Raw genomic sequence first — 21,693 nt, forward strand, 5'->3', positions numbered from 1 at the left:
CAGCTTTCACCAAGTCCTCTGAAGGAAGAGGGCTCCTACTGCTCTCACAAGAAAAGAAGCCAAGAAACCCATCTTCTCACCAGGGTCATGTTTATTGGTGCAGACCTCTGCCGAGCACTGTCAGGATCTATGGCCCACAATGGGCTTCGTACCGAGTCTTGGGGGCCAGCGAGAGTCAGTCATGGGGCACAGGAATTAGCTAGATGGCATCCAGAACATTTTGTTCAACCTTTCATTTAGCAGATGAGGAAATGGGCCAAATGCTCTTTTTTCTTACTTGTCTCTTAAAAAGCACCAAGACAAGGGCTTTGCACTGAGCCCAGCCCTGGGAACAGTAGGTTTTGATAATACTGAAGGGACTTGCAGAAAATGTCCAAACTCAACCTCAAAGAGCAACTTTGCCGGTTAGCCATTGGACATCAAGACGCACCCCTTTGCACCCCCACTGCCCTCCAAGGTGGAATCAGACTGGACTGGCCCACACTGCAGAATCATGGGTGAGAGGCACAGATGGCTCCTCACTGCTCACCTGAAGGACTTGGCCTGCTCCGTGGCTCTCCTTCTAAGAAGGCTGGTTAGGGAATGTGGGCGTTCTTCTCCCATCTCCCTCTAGCCTCGGAAGGGGTGTAGACCCTGAAGGGCCACACTGTACAAAGCCTGGGGCTATATTCAGGACCCCCCTCTTTAGATCATTATGAATTCCTTGTTAAGACAGCTTGGCAAACGGAAATGTCAGGATTGTGTTATCACAGCATGGGGTAAGAGAGGAAGATCAGGGATAAACAGGCAGGGGCCCTGACTCCTCAGCATTCCAGGTGTGTCTGCAGCCATAGGACGGTATTCATGAAGCTGTCAGACTCTACTTCCACCTCAGAGAGTGAGTGGTTGCTCTTAGGATACAGCAAGAACCTGGAGAACAAAGGATATCTCACAGATCCATCCCTCCTTCCTCCTTGGCTAGGCTGCTTATAACTTAACTTGGGACTCTGAGGCTCCTGATACCCTCCAGGTTCCTGACCTGATTGGCAGCCTTCCCTAGCCCACCATATGCAAGCCCTGCTGAGCCAACTGCTTTTCTCTTCAGCAGTTAGTTCCCTGAGAGGAGGCAATCTAGGTGCTATGACTTACCGCACAGGGACCTTCCTGGCTACAAGAGCCCGATAAAACTCCATGCCCTGTTTGTAAGGAACCCGTTTGTCTTCTTGGCCAAGCATGAGGAGAAGGGGTGTCTTCACCTGGAGAGGAGAAGAGGGAGAGTGCTTTTGCTTGTGCTTCAGCCTCTCCTGGTGAAGGGGCTGTGGGAAGGCAGGAGATACTGCACCTGAGAAGCATACTTGATTGGCGATTTGTTCAGCATCTCTGCCCAGGTGGTGGGGTCAGGGAGGCATTCAGTAGTATAGAGAAAGCCTGCTTCTACCATGCACCTGTGGAGAGGCCAGACTGAGGACTGCACTTGCCCCACTCACAGAGCAGAGGGAGAGAAAGATGGAATGATGCCAGCTGGTCTTTTCCTTCAACCATATACTAACTTCATGGGGATGGTCCAGAGAAATCACTCCCTGGTTAATTTTCCTCCTAGGGTAAGATGGAGCCTGAAAACCCTCTAGCAGATGCCATTGGGATGGGTCTGAGGCCCAGGGGAGCTCCCTCTCAGGCATGTTTACCCTGGCCTGTCAGATGCACCGTGAGAAGGGGGTAAACAGAAAAGGTCAGGGGAGGGCACGGGGTTAGGGTTAGCTCCCTGCTCTCCCCTACCCACCTCCAGTACAAGACACACTCACCAGTCAGGAATGTCACTGGAGCAGAACAAGGATGCCACATTGATGACAGGATTCCTAGCTATACAGGCACTGTAGGTATCTGGATACTGCCCAATCAGGTGGCAAGATAGGAAGCCCCCATGGGATCCACCCATGAGTGCCACTCGCCCCCTGTCAAACTCCTCCTCCTGCAGGACCTGTTCCACTGCAAACTGCAAGAGCAGAGAAGGAGGAGCTTTGGCAAGTCTTCTCTGGGCTTTCTCCTCTTCCATGAGAAGGGTTACAGCCCAGAGGGAAAGGATCAAGGCAAGGGCATTTCTGCTAGGCCCTGGCAAGCCTGTGACCAAAGGACACAACCTGCCATTCCCTGTGGACAGAGGAAAAGCGAACAAATCACTGCAGCAGGAATAGGCTGTTGGTCAACAGTCCAGTGGCTACACTGGGAACCTGGATGATGCAGCAGAGGGCTCTGAGAGATACCTGGCAGACTGCAGGCCTTGGGCACTGCTGGGGGCCTGTGAAACAAGCGTCCAAGGAGCGGGCCTCTGACTGCCTGGTTAGGGTGACTGGGACTATGTGGGTTCACAGGCACTGAAATGTCAGGTGGGTCCTTGTTTTCTGCCCATGAGTGGCATGGCCACAGCAAAAAGAAACAGTCTGTAGCTGGGTCTTGGGGCAGACCACAAGTCCCAAGCTGTGATGATCTCAGGGGTAAGGAACCAGTTTTTCATTCCCTACAGTGGGAACTGTACAAAGGGACCTCTCTGCTCATCCTGTACCTGAACATCTTTCACATCTTGGTCTCCCACATTTCCAGGGAGGGAATAGACGTTATCTTGCCCAAAGCCTATGGAACCTCGATAGTTCACTGCAAATGGAAAGAGAGAGTGGAAAGTGACCAGGGCAATACCCCTGTCTACACTGCACAGAAGGGGTCTGCACATCTGGGGGGGATTATTTTTCCCCTCAAGTTCCTTATGCTGCTTATGCAAATAAATCTGATTTTTTTCATAAGCGTTAGCAGCTTAGAATTTACAATCAGACAAATGTAACACCATGTAGTGTAAAAAAAGTACCAGGTTTGGAGCCAGAGGACATGGGTTAACTCTGCTGTTTCCAGGGCAGTTTGGATAAGCTCCATTTCTGCTAGAAGTCAGTGATGTTCCAGCCAGAGATGCTCACTATCACCTTGCCAGAGTGGCCCCCCCCCCCCCAAATCCTGGCAGGTGCCCTCAGGTAATGCTTCCCCCAGGCCCTCACTCACCAAGCAGGACAGCAAAGCCCATCTTACAGAGAACAGCGGGAAAGAGCATCCAGCTTGCTACAAAGGACGAATGGGGTCCCCCTACAAGGCAAGGTGAAATTAGGTTGGGAGGAGCTCCAAAGGGAAGGATAGGTTGGGGAGTGGCAGACTGGGAGAGTGGAAAGCCTACCGTGGGGCATGACCACAAGTGGGATCTTGGACTTCTCAGCTGTGCTGTGGGGCTGAAGCAGGATCACTTCAAAGTCAAGGCCAGCTACAAGGGAAAAAACCAGGACAGTCAGCTGGAGAGGTCTCAGTATTTCAAAGGATTTTCTTAGAAATCATGAATTTGCCTGGCCAAGAGAAAGGCTTCCACTAAAGGGAACACCATGGATTCTTGGAGAAGGACTCGGAGAAGAGGGCCCACACAGTCTTGCTGACTGCTGGGGAGAACCCCAGGGAACAGGAGCCTGACAAGGGCTGCCAACATGTCCACGGGGTGGGCTGGAAGCTGGGCCTGCTCTCCCAGAGAGACAGGGAAGAAGGTAAATGTGAGGTAGGGGCCTTCCCCACCATCTTCTTTTCAGAGCCCATGGCTCTAGTCCCGACTTGGAGCCAATATTTTCTGGAGCCTGAGTACGTGGGTGTGATGCTATCAAGGGCCAGGCCCTTCCTGTCCCTCCCCAGCCCAAGAGTTCGAGCTCGGGAGCAGCTGCAGTCACCACCGGCCTGCATGCAGAGGCCGACTGCCACAGGGGATGTCGTGAACAATTTCACCTTGCTGCTTTCCCTGTCCTTCACTCCTTGACCTCTGCCATGCTGAGTGCCTCACCTATCTGGCCTGCAGTTTCCTGACACTTGGGCCCATGATAGTTAGAACTGAGCAGCCCTTGTGAGACCTTGGACAGAAGAAAATCTGAGTTACTCCTCACTCTGGCCTTCAGTTCTCCCACCTGGAAAAGTGAGGGGGTTGGACTAAAAGATCTCTTAACATTCCGTGTTCTACAATGGCCCACGGTCTGTGAGTCGAAAGCACTACTGATACCAGCTCATATCAAGTCAAATGGTAACCTTGTAAAGTTACAACTGACTGAAATTCCAACACTATTACAATAATGGCCATACAAAAGTAACGAAGTTATGAGGCAAAATCTGAAGATAGTTACTAATGTTACACTGCGCTGAAACTGCAAACTCCAAACATTCCCAGGGATTTTGTCTGTGGCATATGAGAACAGCAAGGTAGAATCTACCCAAAGGAGGGTCATTGTGTGTGTGGAAGGGCCTGTCGTTTCATGGAATTTGGAGGAATGAACTTTTCCCCTTCTCAGGGGATCGATCCCTCCACTGGAATGCTGCCCCATCCCTGGGGCCATCCCCAGTACTAGGGTCCCCTGACTCCCATCTCTGGATGACTCCTGTTCACACTCACGGTACTTTGGGTTCTCTTGCTCAGGAGGAGGTGTCAGGACACGGATGGACCAAGTGATTTCTGGGATGGTCTCTGCCTCTTCCAGGGTTACCCAGAGGACCTCTTGTTCCTTCCCTGAGGGAGGCAGGAACCCCACTTTCTACCAAGGAGAGAAACCTATTATAGAAGAACCTGCTGGTTTTAACTGGCTTCTTCACACCATTTTCTTTCTTTTAAAAAAATGCATTTTGAAGTCTCTTAAAATTTACCATTGGATCAGAGGAAGGAAAATGTGTTTGTTCTATGGTGACTCAGCGTAAGGACACAATGCTGAGTAAAATGTAGAACTTCAACTTTACAATGCACTACTCAGTCAGATCACCAAAGCCAAACTGATGACTCATCTTTGACTTGTCAAGTTAGAAATGAATTGGTGGGGGATGGGCGGTGAGCATGGAACAGACGTTTCATAACCAGGTCAAAGGGCCTTGCTGAGGCATGCCTTTCTCTTCAACTAAGCCTTGGTTTGAGCCGCAAGGTCAAAATACAGAGTGTGACTAACAACTTCAACATATACTAGAGAACAGACCTGGGACCTGACAATCCAACTCAGGGGTCTCTATCCACCCAGCCCCAGTCTTCCTCCTGCACTTCATCCCATATTCCCAACCACCTTTTAGGCATTTCAAGCTGGAGGCATCTCGGACTCAATGCATCTGAAACAACCATCATCGTTCAGTTAAGTGAAACTGACCACATCTGCAACCTCCGGCTTTTGTTCTGAAAGGAAGGAGGTCCATGCCATCCTCTTCTGCCAGGCCCATACCTTCTCTCATTCCTGTGTCAGGGGTGAGTTTTCTTTGATCAAGAAAAACTGTTCCTATCTCTTTTTGGTCTGAAAATAGGATTATATGGCTCTCTCAACTCACAGTCCTGGATGGGTATTATTAAAACCTACTGGGCCTATCCAAGCATTTCTTGCCACTCTTAATGGAGAAATCAAAAAGAGGTGAAAATTGAGAGAGAGAGATGTGACCCTGTTTTTTTCCATTTCAAAGGCATTTAAAGTACTTACCAAGCTTGGTGGTTGGTTGGGAGTGGAAAACTGAACTAGCATGAGGTCTTGGTCAATTGTGAGCAGCCTCCAGCTTCCCAAAGGCAACCCTAGAATGCAGCAGATAGGGTGCTGAGGATCTCTTTTAGATACAAATGCCTCACCACTCCCCTATTCACTGAACAAAGTTAGGTCCTACTAAACAGACCCTTCAAATGTGCTGAGTTCTACGCACACTGATACTCTCCCTGCCCTCAGCACCATGCCAGTGTCTCCAACCCCAAGCATAGAGTCTGTATTAAATAACTTAATACTTAATCATTTTGTCAGATATTGTTAGCTGTTTTTCTTGTGTTCACTGGTTTTTCCAAACAGACTGTGAATGCATTAAGTCAGAGACCAGATCTCACACTTGCATTCAACAATTCAATTTGCTAGCACAGGGTTGGGGATACACAGGTGTTCAATGAGAGCTATTTTTGGACACGGCCATTTGGGAAATTTGTTTTGCTTGGCTATACTACTTCCTTTTCTTTCTTCAATGGGAGGTAGATGGAAAGGAGAGAATAGAGATTTTTGTAAACTGAGAAATAAAAATACTAATTCTAGAAAATGCTGACTATTACACATGAAGGCTGATTTGCCCCCCCCAAAAATAGGCTTGCAGAGCTGTTGCAGGGCATATGAAGAAAGCCCGGCACCTGCTGGAGCAGCTCTCATCCCTTGCCCCATGGGATATCAGAATATGCTGCCAAGGGATCATGGTGATTCTGAGCTCTCAAGTTTTTGAAGGGCACTGAGCTAACACATTCTTTTGCCACGACATACCAAATGTTAGGGAGGTCACACTGCCTGTTTGGGTATTCACTGCAAACAGATCCTGTAGGAGAAAGGGGAAAAAAGGATAGTCCCAGGTTAGAGCATTAGCTCCACTCCAAGTGAGTACTTTTTCCAATGAGGTTTTGCATTTCTCTTGTTCCCAGTGGTCTAAAAGGATACAACCTCCATGGTTCACTTCAATAGCTTTCATTGTCTCCAAATGGGCAGTTGCCTTTTTGTACCTAGATGCTGAAATCTAAGAGACAAAGCTCAGTGCTTGTGAAGAGAATCCTGGATTTGGATTTGGGAGGCCTTGGTTTACATGTCAGCTCTGGTACCTCCTACCTGTGTAACATGGGCAAGCTGTTTCACTTCTTTGGGCCTCTTACCATCTAAAAATGTGAGTGTTAAGTAGCCCTAGATCCTCTGCCTCCTTCTGACTGTCTTGGGAGAACACAAGTTCTCCTCTTGAATCCTACCATTATCATCATTGCCTAGGGGCAGAAAACCCAGAGAGGAATGAGATATGTGCTATGGGAAGCGTTGGCAGCTTTTTAGAAAAGATAGTTTGAGAGAGGTAGGAAGCTGACTGCTGTCTCACTGTTTACACCCTCCTTCTGTCTACCCAGAAGTCAGCTATGTGGGACATCCTAGGGAAACATCCTCCTAAGCCCTAACACTGGGAATTCAGGGACAGAAGGGGAGGGCGAAAGACGGACTCCTTTCTCTTTCCCTCTAAAAATCCCAAACCCTCTGAGACAGATCACAACTTAAAAAGTGTTAGCTGAGAATGACTCAATTGTCATTCAAGACCTGGGCAAGGATTAGTTGAGAGTCAACTAAAAGGGAAAAAGAAATTTTGCAAGGAGAGCAGAGACAATTTTGTCCTAGCTCTGCCACTCAAAATCACTAAATATGCCACCTTTGGCATGCATGCCATAAAATGCCCAACTCAGGGAGGGGCATCTCCTTCTGTGAAGAAGGTAAGAGGACATGTTTGGCCTGGCTTCATTTCCTGGGGAGGAGCCTCAAGTCTTGTGTAAACTGTCCAGGGAGGTAAACCAGAATTTCAAGGGGCCCAGGAAGGACAAGACATGCCATTTCCAAGTACAGAATGTTGCCCAGTACTAAATGTATTCTTGTGGCAAGAGGTGCCCATTCTCCTCACCTGTCGGCTCCGCAGGCCAGAATCAAAGACAACTCTCTGACTATCAGCTGACCAACATCCCAAAGGCAACAGGCTACAATATATTCCAGAAAAGTGATCTAAGGAACAGAATCAGATCTTTAGTAGAATCTTAGAAAACACAAGACTTAACAACTTTTTCACCACCCAAAGAATAAAAATTTTGGCCTCTGAGAAGGAAGCTTGAGACTCAGAAATGGAGAACAAGGGTCACTTAGAGACAGAAAAGAATGAAAAAGACACGAGGACAAGGAAGTGAGTTCTGTTTCTACTATGTATCTTTGGAATCAAGTCTGACTGAGGAGGTGAATGTGGAAAACAGGTGGTCCTGCCAGATGAAAATGAGAAAGACCATTTGGGGCTGGAATTAATCCCTGGGTGAGGGGAAGGAGGGCTCACTGTGGCCCAGGAAAAAGGTCTTCAAACATTTAGAAATCTGGCTGAAAACTATCAAAATCTAAGTGGAATATATTCATTGATTAGCACATAAAAGAAGTGTGGGCAGCTTTGGAGTTTGCTTAGAGAAAGAAGCTTCCTGTTGGCCTGAATTCTGATAGGTTTACCCCTTTAAAAGCTTGGGGTTTCAGTTTTCTCATCTGTAAAACTGGCACTAAGACATACCTGGATTCCAGGATAGTTAAGAAATAATCCTATTAAAATAACTGCACAGAAATCTGGGCATGAAATAGAGCCTAATATATATATATATATAAAAGTCTGCGGGGCATCCTATAACATAAAACTTAAATCATAATTATTTGCCAATGTTTCTATATTTGGAATTTACATACTTCCTAACAGTGTAACTGAGGGCACATATTTCCTCATCTGTAAAGTGGGGATATTAATATTTCTGCAGAAAGCCTTTGGCAAGTCTTAAAGCATTCGATGAGTGAGTGCTATTATCACGGACTCCACTACATCTGTGCTGTTCAGCTAGGTTACAAAAGGCACCTGGCACACAGGAACCGCTTAATTCTCAATGCCTAAGATGCACAGTAATCCTAAAAGCCTTCTTAAAGTGATTTAGGATATCCTAACATATGGGCCATAAGCAAGATAGGGCTTGAGTCTATATGTAAGATGGTATTTAGCGTACATACAATACGTGTGTGTAAGAGAAGCAGCTAGGTGGCGCAGTGGGTAGAGAATACTGGGCTGTTTCATATCTGGCCTCTGATACAGACTCGCTGTTTAACCTGGCAAATCACCTAACCCTGCCTGCCTCAGTTTCTTCGATTACCGAATAGGGATAATGATAGCATTCCTTCACAAGGTTGTTGTGAGGATCAAAGGAGATACTATTGATGAAGTACTTAACACAGTGCGTGGCACACAGTAGGTGCTTAATAAATGCTTATTCCTTCCTCACCTGTGAAATCATAGGTACAGGATCTATCCCTCTGTGTGTGGGGTACATATATTTAGGTCTAGTGCCAATGGCTTTATCTACATACAGAAGATACTTAAGGTGTTGACCTAAGACCCAAATCTCCTAAGTAATTCTGACATCATGCCAAGAAAGCTGAATGCTGCCCACTGCCCACTGCCTGCTGATCTTTGGGCAGAGGAAACAAGTGGCTGATCAGGACTACCTGGTGCTAGTGTTGCAAGATGGAGGGAAAGGCACCAATCCAGCTGGGGGGAGGGGTGGGGGATCCTTTTCTGTAGAGGAGGAGTTTCAGGCTGCTAGAGAAGCCTCATATTACAGACTCACAGTCGTTCTCAGTCTCAAAAAGGAGGATTTACCAACCCAACAAGACTCTCAAGGCAGGTCTTTCATCCAAAGGGTATCAAGGCCCCAAGCCCTGCAAAGCTTCATCCTAATGTATGCTTCTTCCCCTAGAAGCAGGGCTATTTCTAGTCCCAACAACAGTAAAGGCTGCTCAGGCCCAGCTGGGTCTAGGCCTGATTAACCCTACTGCTAACTCTAGGTATCGAGGTCATTACTCGGTTACAGACTTCCAAATCACTTTTCTAGGAGAGGACAACTCAACATAGCGTGAAATGATAAAGCCAGAAAAGGGTCTTCTTTCCAGCTGAAAAGGCAATCTTTCAATTTAGAGCTAAACTACACCCCCAAACCAGAAGGTGAGAGCCTTAACAGGAAAGGCTAGTTAGTGTCCTCCATGTAGTCCTGTTGTGAAGGGTGAGCATTCTCTGTACATTCCCCACCCTCGATCAGATGGCCGTACAGCGGCAGCTATTTGTGAGCTCCCTTGCAGTTAGGAGACAACAGCAATCTATGTTTCTGCAGAGCTTTGATGTTTGCTGGTTACTTTCCTCACGATAACCTTTCGAGGGAGGAGCCAATACCAATCTTTCACTTTACAAATGGGGAAACTGAGACTTAAAGGTTAAGCACAGAAGTAGGAAGTGTCCAGGATGCAACCCAGGTCCGTCTGGGCTCTGAAAACTCATCAAGTCCCCACAGAAATTTGATGCAGGTTGGCAGGTAAGTTCTAGCATAAGGTCAGAGCTGACAGGTAGAAATAGGGCCCTACCCAACAAACTGGTGAAGAGATCTTCCTGACAAGGACAGTGACACACAACACTCCCCTGAGGTGGCTACAATGGTCACTGGAATATCGAGGTAAAGACCATGCCAACCTCTCTCCCAAGGGAGATGGAGGAAGATGGAAGGTGTACCATTCAAGGCCTGTAAAATGACTAGTTTCCTATTAGATATTCCAATTAGAACATGTTTCCTTAAAAAGCTAGCCGATAAGGCAACCAAAGCCAATGGCTGAAAGGCTAATCCCTCCTCAAGCAGTATGCAATGCTGCAGAAAAGAACAAGCCTCCAGGGTTCATACCTGGCAGGAAATGACCTATAACACTGCTCTACCCAGCTCCCCCTTGGTAACAATAAGCACCTTGGCAGTGTTCCCAAAACACAAAGGTTTCCAAGGACCGTCCTTAACAAGGGGGAGACTTTGGCATCCACAACCTAGAGCTGCCTACTGGCTCTGCCTCAGTGAGTCTCACTGCATCTCCAGGTGGGGGCTGCCATGCTAATACCATTCATTTCAGTGCAGCCAAGTCTGAATGCGCCTCTCCAATCTGATTCCAACCCCACTTTTTCCAGCCTGATGTCTCATTACTCCCCTGCAGGCATTCTCGGTTCCAACTAAAATGAACTGCTGCCATTCCACACACTGAATGTGCCATTTCCTGATTGGCCTTTCCCACAGGTTCTTCTTTCTTCCTGGAATGCAAAGTTTTTTGGAAACTTCTCTTTTGTCAGCCAGTGTCAGCCCTTAAAAAAGACTTCCTCGAACCCTTAAAGATATTAGTGATCTTGGCCTTTTCAAGTTACCTTGTTTGATATTTACCTTGGGCACTCTTTCCAGAGAATGTAAGCTTGCTGGGGCAGGGCCATTTAGTTTGTCTTTGGAGCCTCAGAACCTAGCATAGCGTTTGTGCTGAAAGGAACTCAGGTCCTGAAAGGCAGCACGGTATAATGGAAATGATATTGGCTGTAAAACCAAGAGATCTGAGGTCTGCATGTGGGCTGTGGTCCTTACTACTTGTGTGACCTTGGGCAAATCCGTTCCTGTCCCTAGGAATGTTCCTAATCTGTAAGAATCTAATTATAAAGTCTTAGTGCCACCAATTTGTGTTGCAGGAACAAGCTGGAAAGTTGCATCTCTGTTAACTGTGCTTTTGCTGAGAGCAGCTGTGATAACACAGCTGTTGGGGCCTTTGTTTCTTCTCCCTCAAGGGATCGTGAGAGGGGAGTAGGAAAGCCTCAATCCTGTCCAATTCCTGACAAAAAATAGGTCAGTGGAGGTAAAAGAATGACAGAGATTTGTCAAAGACTGACAGAGAAATTATGACTAGTAGCTAACCCAAGATCATCAAACATGCCCTGTCATCAAAACTACAGCAGAGGGGCTGGCCAGATAGTTGTACCCCATAAATTACAACCCTCAAACAAGTAATTACAAGTCATCAGCATCTCACCTTCCAACTGTCGGGGCACAACGTCCACCACGACTGAGGTGACCTTCGTGTACCAGTCATACTGAAAGAAAGTGTGAAAATGGTCACATCTCAGCTGACGAAATTTCACATATCAACACAAATGGGCTACCAGCCCAATTCCCCCTGGGCCTCAGAGAGTCTGTCCCATGAGAGATCAGAGTCCAACTCTTAACCTGACTCAGAAAGGCCTCAGGTCTTTGTCAGTGACAGGGAAGGAATCCTGACTGTCTCTAACAGCAGTTGCCTGCCTACAATCTAGACAGAGCTTTCCTACTGTACCCAGATGCATCCTGGGTCATCTCCAGTCCTCCTGATGAATATCAGGCCATTGGACCCAGATGGCTCAGGAGAAGAAAGTGAGGCTGGTGACCTTGCACAGCCCTCCCTCACTCAAATCAAAGTCAACTGCAAGTCCTGTCATCCTCTTGATGTTATGGTCCTCTTTGAGAATGAAGGACAAACACCACAACAACCCAGATAAGATGTTAACACAGGCTTATAGATGCTTTCCAGGGAAGCAGACCTATGTTATGAGATCACTTTCTAAGCACCCAAATAAAGACAGAACCCCAAACTGCTGAGTGTGATTTAGTGAGAGCTCCCTAACCCAGCAGATAAGAATCTTTGCTCTGCACTAGTTTGCCTCCATTACTGAGGGGTGTACCTCCAATTCAAAGAGAAACACATGCCAAATCAATCCACTGACACTGATTAAGCACAGGCAATGTCCTAGGCGCTACAGATACAAATATAATAAATGAAACAATTCCTAGTCACAAGGAGTTTACATTCTAAGAGGAAAAACAACAAGGACATATATTAATATAGTAGAATAATGCCAACTGTGCTCAGCTGCTAAGACTGAGCCTGGATTTTGCAGAACTCAATAACCCACCACTACCTCTAGCTGCTTGTTCACCAGCAGGGATAAGCAGACACAAGAGATGCTCACATAGTCTCTAAAGAGGAGAGGCAAGCCTGTCAAGTCCATTAGCCGACTCCTTCAGCTCAATCCTAGAATACTCGATGGCAGGCTTGCTCTAGACTCACCAAGCACAATTGGCTGCACTGTTGATGGGGACTGAGGTTTGTATACCGCAAATAGATGATACGACACTGGTCTGGACTCAGCCGGGGAGAACACACAGCCATGGAGTCTTCCGAGAGGAGCTCTGTAACAAGAAATGAGGTGTGAGAAAGGGCACATCCCAGACCATGGAAAGAAGGAAAGAATGGAAAGAACATTGGACTCCAAACCTTCAACCACTAGAACAAAATTTAAAAGATGGAGATGGTTGGGTAATTGTGACATGTTTGGTTTTTATATTGATCTGTTGCTACCAAAATGAGCAGCATGTTTTGTGCGTATGGTTTAGCCTTTGAATCACATTACTAACAATGCTTTTAAGAATTGTGTGAAAGGTCTCTAATAGTAAAATCCTCATTTCCCATTCTGTTTAGGGGTTCAGATTTTAAAAAAGAAAGGAATCTGTGCTGGTAGGACCTAAGAAAGTTAGGGCACAAGTAGGACACAAGAAATGGGTCACTTACCACATCTGCCACCGGTGAGGTCTACATAGAATAGTGCCGACCTGGAACCACCAGAGAAAGTCTCAGTGCCCCAGACTAGAGCCTTCCTATCCCCATTATTCCTTCACCCCCTTAAAAATACATTGGAAGAAAGCTGACAGGCAACCACAAGAGTACAGAAAGACCCAGGACCCTTCCAGTTCAGAGCAAGTAGCCAAGTCAAATACAGGAAGCACAAGGAGAAGTTAGACCAGTCTTGCCCAATCAATCTGTTCCCATTCTTCTCACCTGCGGTTGGTACAAAAACGCACTCCTAGTCGGAAAGGCTCATGCCACCAGCCCACAAACACCACACCAGTGTCACCAGGAGACCAGAATGCCTATGTGACACATAAAACCAAACTCAGAGCACCCAGTAACTGGCCAGGGGAAGCGTGGTCAGAACTAGAAGAGTCCTCAAGAAGCCAAGATTCACTGAGGTTTGTCACTCACACACACACACACACACACACACACACACACACACACATGCACATGCATGCACGCACGCACACACGGGATTTTACATCTCATCAACACTTAGGGGTCAAAGTACGGGGTCAGTGCCTGCTTCAGGGGTCACATTAGAGAGAATGTCCTATTCAGGATTCATTGAAAAACTCCAAGATTTTATCGCTGAATGGGTCTTGTTTCTAAACACTCAGATGACCATCCTCAGAAGAACTGTTCCTTTGTCTTGGTCAGAAATAAGAGAAAGCTATGCTGACCTGTCCAGGGGAGACATTCTCTGGGACTCCCTCTAACACTGAGATGTTCCCACTTTCAATATCCAGAACACACAGGACAGGGATGCTTTTGGAAACCAAATTTTCTCCCCAGTCTTCATGAAATATATACTGATCCCCCTGAAAAAAAAAAACCAAAACACCAAACACTCACAAAACCCAGAAACCACAAAAAAGATCTCTCAAACTAGTTTTGATCAGATATTCTATACCCTCAACCCCACTCAGGTTTTCCAAGTGATCCTGATGAGGTGCTTGGGGGCTTGTGCTTGGACCCCAATTTCAAGATCACATTTTTCCCTAGCCTCAAAACACTATCTCTGATAGTTTTCTTCCCAGCCCAAGGGCACTATACCTAGCAATTACTCATGAGTGGGCCCAATGAAAACAAACTATCTTTCCCCCTCGCAAGAACAAGCTGACCTCTGAAGAAACTCTCTTATAAAAACAGGACAATTTTATAATCATAGAATTATCATGTATTGATTCCCAGTGATCATATACAATCCAGAGGTCAAGCTACAGATATCAACTCTCAAAGCTATCTTGCTACAGACATAACAGACCAAAAATACACCCCTTAGGAACCCTACTCCTGGTTTGCAGTAGTGAATGACACCTGTAACTAAGGTTGTATGTTAACATATTTGCCAGATAATCTAGTACTTTTCCTATATAAGCTTCAGCATCATTCCTGTTAGGTTGCAAGTTCCCTAAAGAGGTCTGCCAGCCATATTGGTGTTAAAATAAATCTTTGCCAACTTGACTAAAAGAATGCTTGAGTACGTGAATTCATTCCAAACAACCCTCTCCTGTACTTCAGTCCTTGATGGGTCCCTGAACCTCTCAAACTGCATCAATCCCTTCCTAACCACTGTCTTAAAGTTATCATACTACACACTGATTATGGCTACAGCAAAGATGGACTAAGATGGCTTCCCTTTAAGCCAAGGAAATGTAATTACAAAGGATTAGGGCAAAAACCAGTCTGTACCTTGACTGCTTGGTCCTGTTTCTTTGGCTTGGCTGTCTCTTCATCACTGAACTCCAAGGCTTTGGTCTGGAAGAAAGATTCTGTCTTGGGACGTTTCTTCTCAGCCACATAGAGAAGGTGGCTCTCTGAGTGTGACCAGGACAGGCACCCGAAACAATCTAGGAAGGAGGAGAACAAAAGTGCCTGAATCTTGCCTGGGTGTTACAGTGATTCCCCATCCCTCTCTCCCCTTATGGGTGGCTGCTTTCCAGCCCTTTCTCCAGGCTCTGGATAAGGCTGACTTCCAATTTATAGCAATCAAGTAGTACATTAGTGTGAGTCATTGTTAGCATTATCACTCTTACGGAATCTCACCATCCTCATACACAATCCCATGCTTCTCCAGCGCTGTTAAGTTGATATTCTTCAGCTTACAGTTCTTTGCCCAAACCTGAGGTGAAGACAGTGTGAAAGTCTCAGCTAGCTCTCCTCCATCTACTACATCTATCAGTCCATTTCCTCTCCAAAAGCAGCAAAATCACTCTCTGGTTTTACGGTTGTTTGGTTTGGTTTTTTTGCCTGGCTTAGTCATTTTCTATGAAAAAGGGAAGATCCCCAGGACCACCTCCTGCCCTTACATGTCTTATCTATTAGATTTTCCCTCACTCTGGCCCTCAAAGAGAACCCTCCACCTTGTCAAAGATAAAGCCACGTCCTGCCAACAGGCCCTACAGAACCACACCCAGTGTAACCAAGCTCCTATGACAAGACTTGCCTCCAGGAACTGTTTCTCTTCCCCAGTCTTTGAACTCCCAGTCTTTCGCAGCACAGCCTTCAGTGCTCCTGAGGGGGAATCCCTGCTCAGCAGCCTGTGGGAACATCACCACCAGATGATTCCTGACCCTGCCCAAAGCTAGTTCTGTCTGTTGGGCGGTTGCCAGCTCACAGGATTAATTCTTATCAAAAAATAATTCTTCCTGAATTTTGTTTGACTATACTTATTTGCTGCAAGGAATTTGTTTTTTCTTTTTTTCTTTTTCAGTGGGGTGAAAAGTGAGAGGGAGATAAAATAGATTTCTGTTCATTAAAATAATAACATTTGATTTTAAAAAAGTAACTTCTTGTTGGGCTGGGACTTCTCACAGATAAAACACGATGAGCCATAAACTCAAACAAAAATTGAAATCCAACCCAACCTTCAAGACTTGGTTCAAATCCCAACTCCTTCAACTACTTGGGTATCAAAGGCTACCTCCCTTCTCTGAACTGTTAGCACATTTATAATTTATATACCACTTAACTGATTAGTAAGAAGGCAAGAGAATCATGAAGTTTTGGGTGCTAATAAAAAAGGCAATGATATTTTTGATCCTAGGATTCAAGATGGGAGGTCAGGGAGGAGTTGAGGCCTAGAGGTCCCCATGAAGGCAAAAACCAGTTCAGTCAGTGTGAAGGAGTTTTAGAAAGGGAAGGCAAGGACGGAAGGGAAGCGCCTTGGAGACAGAAAAGTTTGTGAATGGCAGTTTTGAATGACTTCGAGACTCTTGGAGATGAGGAGAGGTCTGGAAAAATGTAAAGAACAGGAAAAAGTCAGTGCTGAACAGTTTAGCATTAATTTTTCTTTAATTCTTTTATCTTTTGAAATTCTGTCTCTCTTTAGAGAGACACACAGAGTCTCTCTAGACCTGGTGGCAGTTTATAAACTGTAAACTCTGGGAGGGGAGCCTTACCTCCCATAGAAAGACCTGCAAGTAGTTGGACATATTTAGTCAATAAAACTGAGATGCATCAGGTCCTACCATAGGAAATACTGAAAGTAGAATCAGCCAGCTTATCCAGTGGCTACTGTGACATATCCCATGGATGCAGCCCAGAAACGAAGGCTTGGGAGAAGTAGGATTAGGAGCCTCTGAACAAGCATCCCTGCAGCTGGAGGTACCGGGGCTATTCCCCTAACACTTACTCCCCCTTGGTTTCAATGCTGTTGCCCGCAGGTCCAGAAAACACCACAGAGCCACCATCGTGGAACACGAGATACTGGCGGCAGAACCGGATACTCTCCATCCGATCCAGGTCTCGCTGGGTCCATTCTGTAAGGGGAAGCCCGGACTCTGCAGCCCCAGTTCGGCCTGGTTTTTCATCCCCGCCTCCCAGCCCAAGCCCTTTCCCCCCCAGTCCCCGCAGCGTCATCCTGCCGAAGAGGCCACCAGGCCATTGAACGCGAGCGTTAAAGCTGAAGGAGAACGTGGAGGTTCAGCCAGTACAACGCCGCCACTTTACGGACAAGTCCAAACGTGGGAGAACTGGCTGGAAGTCCTCCTAGCTCACGAGGTCATCCCGGGCACCGCCCACGGCCGTGACCCCCAGCCCGATCTCCGGGCCCCACCTCGGCCGTGACCCCCAGCCCGATCTCCGGGCCCGCCACGGCCGTGACCCCCAGCCCGATCTCCGGGCCCCGCCACGGCCGTGACCCCCAGCCCGATCTCCGGGCCCCGCCACGGCCGTGACCCCCAGCCCGATCTCCGGGCCCCACCTCGGCCGTGACCCCCAGCCCGATCTCCGGGCCCGCCACGGCCGTGACCCCCAGCCCGCTCTCCGGGCCCCACCTCAGCCGTGACCCCCAGCCCCCCCAGCCCGATCTCCGGGCCCCGCCACGGCCGTGACCCCCAGCCCGATCTCCGGGCCCCACCTCGGCCGTGACCCCCAGCCCGATCTCCCGGCCCCGCCCACGGCCTCCGGCCCCGCCACGGCCGTGACCCCCAGCCCCATCTCCGGGCCCGCCACGGCCGTGACCCCCAGCCCGATCTCCGGGCCCCGCCACGGCCGTGACCCCCAGCCCCATCTCCGGGCCCCGCCACGGCCGTGACCCCCAGCCCGATCTCCCGGCCCCGCCCACGGCCTCCGGCCCCGCCACGGCCGTGACCCCCAGCCCGATCTCCGGGCCCCGCCACGGCCGTGACCCCCAGCCCCATCTCCGGGCCCCGCCACGGCCGTGACCCCCAGCCCGATCTCCCGGCCCCGCCCACGGCCTCCGGCCCCGCCACGGCCGTGACCCCCAGCCCGATCTCCGGGCCCCGCCACGGCCGTGACCCCCAGCCCCATCTCCGGCCTCGGTTTTCCGCGTCCCCCGGGGCCACACCCCCCAGCCGCCTTCCTCTCCGCGGCCGTCACGCCCGCCCCGCACCCTTGGGTCCCTGGATCCCCGGATCGCGCGCCGTCCACGTGCCCGCAGGCCCCTCGGGGCCTCCCTGCCCCTCCCCGTGCGGCACCTGTGTGCACCGTGCGGTACTTGCCACCGTACTGGCTGGTGATCTCGGCACCCAGGCCGGCGGAGACCAGCGCGGGGTGGCGGCTCAGCGCGCGGTACAGCGCCGCGGCCTCGTCCGGCTCGCTCGTCAGCACCTGCGCGGGGGGAACACACGGGTCAGGCCGCGGCAGCAGAGCGGGAGGCAGCCGAACCGGAGCTGAAGGGCGCCGAGCCCGTACCTGTCGCTCCATGGAGGCGTCTCCCGAGCGTCCGGGGGCGGGGACGCTGCGCGGCCCGGAAGTGCCCGGGGAGCTGGGGCGCGCATTTCCGCAGCGCCCTAGGGCAAAGGGCTCGGCTAGGACCCGCCCCCTCCGCGGGGCGCCCCAATAGGAGGGGGAGGTGGGCCCGGAGTGGGTGCGGCTCAGGGAAGGCGGAGTCGGACTGCTTTCTCACCAATCTCCGCCGCTCTCCGTACGGCCAGGCCCCGCCCCACCAAAAGACACGCCCACTGCTCTCTGGCCCTCTCCTGAGGGGCGGGGCTTCAGGGACAAGGCTCTTCTGGTTGGTGGGCACCTTTCCTCCAGCCAGGCCCGCCCCTTCGGTTTGTCCGGGCCCTGGACGTTCAGGGGGCTGGCGTGGCCTGTCGGTGTGTAAAGATCCAGTCGTCCTGTTCTGTATCCTGCCACCGGACCCAGGTGGCTCCGGAGGAAGAGTGAGGCTGGTGACTGTGTACAGCCCTAGCTCCCTCCAATCCAGTTCAGTCCAAACCCAGACAGCCCCCCCTGAGGGTCCCGTCCTCTCCCAGAACTGGGGATGACGCGTCTTCTCAGCAGCCTCAGCCCCTCCGGCCCGCCAGTACTGGTCTGAGCGCTCCGAGCTAGGCACAGGAGACGCCAATGAAGGCGAAACCCGGCTCTCCTGAGGATCAGTCTAGCGGCAGAGGCAAGGCACGGGCAGCTACGTACAATGAGACGGAGACAGGATAAAATGGGCCAGCACCTCATCGAACAGAACCGGGAAAGGCTGTCTGCAAAAGGGGCAGCTTCGCCTGAGAGGAGAAGGAAGCCAGGGCAGCTAGGAGGCGGAGAAAGGACTTCATCTCCTTATTTTCATATCATTATATTAGGAAATAATCATCTCAGAGCGAGGTGGCAAACTCCTTCCGTACTTGGAAAGTTCCATGCTTTTATCTTTGGGTGAGCTCCAGGCCCTTCCCAGGACATAAGATCTTAACCTTGGAGTGGACTCTGTCCTGGTCCTACAGAGGAGGACTCAGGCCTTAGATAACTTAGATAACCGTTCTTAGTGATGACTTAGGGATTTTGTGGCTTTTCAGACGAGGGGCGTAATGATATTAACAAATGTGGTTTTGGGGAGATATTATGTAATGAAATGTGTCAACGTTTGGAAGCTCTGCATGATTTAATGGAGCAATAATTTCCAAATTTCCACGCTATAAAATCACGCGAGTAAAATATCCATTTGAAGTGCAAGATACATTGGGTTTTAATGTAACAGAGCATGAAAAGTTCACTGATACAGTTTCCTTTGCAACTAACCTTTAAGAAACTAGCACCTGTTGAGTTTTGGCATAGCATCAGAGAAGATATCCACAACGATGTGGAAAGGCTATTAAAATACTCCTCTTATCCAACTTCACATTTTTGTAAAGCTGGATTTTCTTCATATACTTTAAAACAATATATCATAACAGATGGAATGCAAAAGCAGATTTGAGAATCCATTTGTCTTCTATTAAGCTAGAAGTTAAAGAGATTTACAAATGAGTAAAATAATACTACTCTTCTCACTAAATTTGTTTTTGTTTTGGAAATTATGGTTATTTTTCATAAAAAATGTTATTTTTGTTAACATATGGTGGGTTCATTATTGTTATTTTAAATGAATTAATAAGAAAATGTTTTAAATGATTAGTTTTAATTCCTAATACAGTAAATATTGGTAGATGTAACCCACATAAACAAAAGCTCTTTGCAGTTCCCAATAAGGGAATATAAAGATTTCCTGAGACCCAAAATGAGCCATTGTGCCAAGCACTGGGGCCCTGTGCTAAATGCTGTCATAGGCTCTGTTCTTCTTCTTTGTCTTTCTACTATCTCATTAGCTCCCCAAAGTTCAATTATCATCTGTATGCAGATGATTCCTGGATCTATATATCAACCCTCATTTATCTGCTGAGCTCCAAAACACATCACCAACCGTCTACTGGACATTTCAAATTGGATGTCTAATACACATCTCAAACTCAATATTTCCCAAACAGAACTCATTACAAATGCCCTTAAATATGCCCTGTTATTGTCAAGGGTATCACCATCTTCCTGGTCACCCATGTTTGCAACTTTGACATCAACCTGGCCTCCCTGCTCATACCCATCTCCCCTATCCATTCAGTGGGCAAATCTTGTCATTTCTACCTTTACAACACACTTGTCTCTGCATTCCTACAGCTACTACCCTACTTCTGACTCTCATCACCTCTTTTCTGGATTACTGAAATAGCCTTTTAATGGATTTTCCTTCCTCAAGTCTTTCCCCAGACTGATCCATCCTCCACTCAGCTGTTAAAATGATTTTCCAAAATGGAGTTCTTCCTGTGTCACCTCCCTATTAAATAAATTTCACTAGCTCCTTATTAACCTCAGGATCAGATGTCTTTTGTTGGACCCCTGAAACTCTTCATAACCTTGCCCCCTTCTAGCTTTTCAGTATTGACTTACTTCCTCGAGGTCTACAATCTAGCCATACTGGCCCATTTTGGAATTGGACACACTGCCTCCTTCCTTTGTATGGCCTGAAGGAACTGGTTTTGCCTTTCTTTGTATTCCCAGCATCTGACATTGCACTTGTGTGACTTTGGGTGAGTAGGTGAACCTCCCCGGGGTCTTGGTTTCATCATCTGTAATTGATGGGGTTGGCCTCCAAAGTCCCTTCCATTTCCAGATTTATGGCTCTATAATCTATGAAATATGTAACTATTAACTCTTTTTCTAGCTATTGATTCACATGGTCCTTAGAGTTCTTGAAAAATTCTAGGGTCTTTTCATGTGTAACAGTCTAGACATTTCTTCCCCATTCTGGACCTGTATAGTTGATTTTTTTGAACCTAAATATAGAACTTTACATTAATTCCTATGAAATGTTCTGTCTCTTTTGGATTTGCTCACTGCTCCAGCCTACTGAGATTTTTTCATTTACTAAAGTAGTCTAGACCTCTTCTCCCAGGGGATATCCCAGGAATGGATAGGTGCAACCACTAAGCCCCAAAAGAATTCCCCCAGTCCCTTACTCCTGATGGGCATTCCCAATGTTCCTGAGCCTGTTTACCCTGTGCTGGTGCAGTGTAAAGGAGACCAGCTCCTTTTGTTTGCTCCTGAGCATAAAATAGCATATGCCCCAATATTTAGGAGCCACTCGGGTCAGTTCAGCGATTCAAGTTAATGAATTCAAGGAACGTTTGTTAAGTGTCTTCTATGGGCAAGGCACTGCTAGGCCTAGGAAAGCTTATCCTTGCTCTGATATGTTAGGGATTATAAAGAAAGGGTCTAAGGTGGCTGCATCTCAAACTGTTAAGAGATCTTCTTTTAATAACTTAAAAAAGGTAAATTCCCTGGGACTATGAGCTGTGTTTCTCTTCCTTAAATTCAGAAACACGTAATAGATTTTGAAACTGTTGTC

The 21,693-nt window shown here is 48.0% G+C and overlaps 1 protein-coding gene across 1 annotated transcript; it reads right to left on the minus strand.

Annotated features, from left to right (window-relative positions):
- Positions 1–73: 73 nt before the first annotated feature.
- Positions 74–18,332, minus strand: APEH (acylaminoacyl-peptide hydrolase). The gene is made up of 22 exons (XM_072650942.1): positions 18,234–18,332; positions 18,017–18,149; positions 16,711–16,837; positions 15,523–15,616; positions 15,123–15,198; positions 14,769–14,926; positions 13,757–13,894; positions 13,278–13,369; positions 13,011–13,051; positions 12,510–12,631; positions 11,439–11,499; positions 7,456–7,553; positions 6,297–6,348; positions 5,490–5,578; positions 4,436–4,574; positions 3,194–3,277; positions 3,025–3,105; positions 2,540–2,628; positions 1,782–1,972; positions 1,322–1,424; positions 1,129–1,235; positions 74–909 (listed from the first exon to the last, which is right to left on the minus strand). Exons 1-22 carry the CDS (start codon positions 18,243–18,245, stop codon positions 804–806), a joined length of 2,193 nt encoding a protein of 730 aa, XP_072507043.1. The 5' UTR covers positions 18,246–18,332; the 3' UTR covers positions 74–803.
- Between the last annotated feature and the right edge of the window lie 3,361 nt (positions 18,333–21,693).

Source organism: Notamacropus eugenii, chromosome 1, assembly GCF_028372415.1.
Source record: "Notamacropus eugenii isolate mMacEug1 chromosome 1, mMacEug1.pri_v2, whole genome shotgun sequence".
NCBI lineage: Eukaryota > Metazoa > Chordata > Mammalia > Diprotodontia > Macropodidae > Notamacropus > Notamacropus eugenii.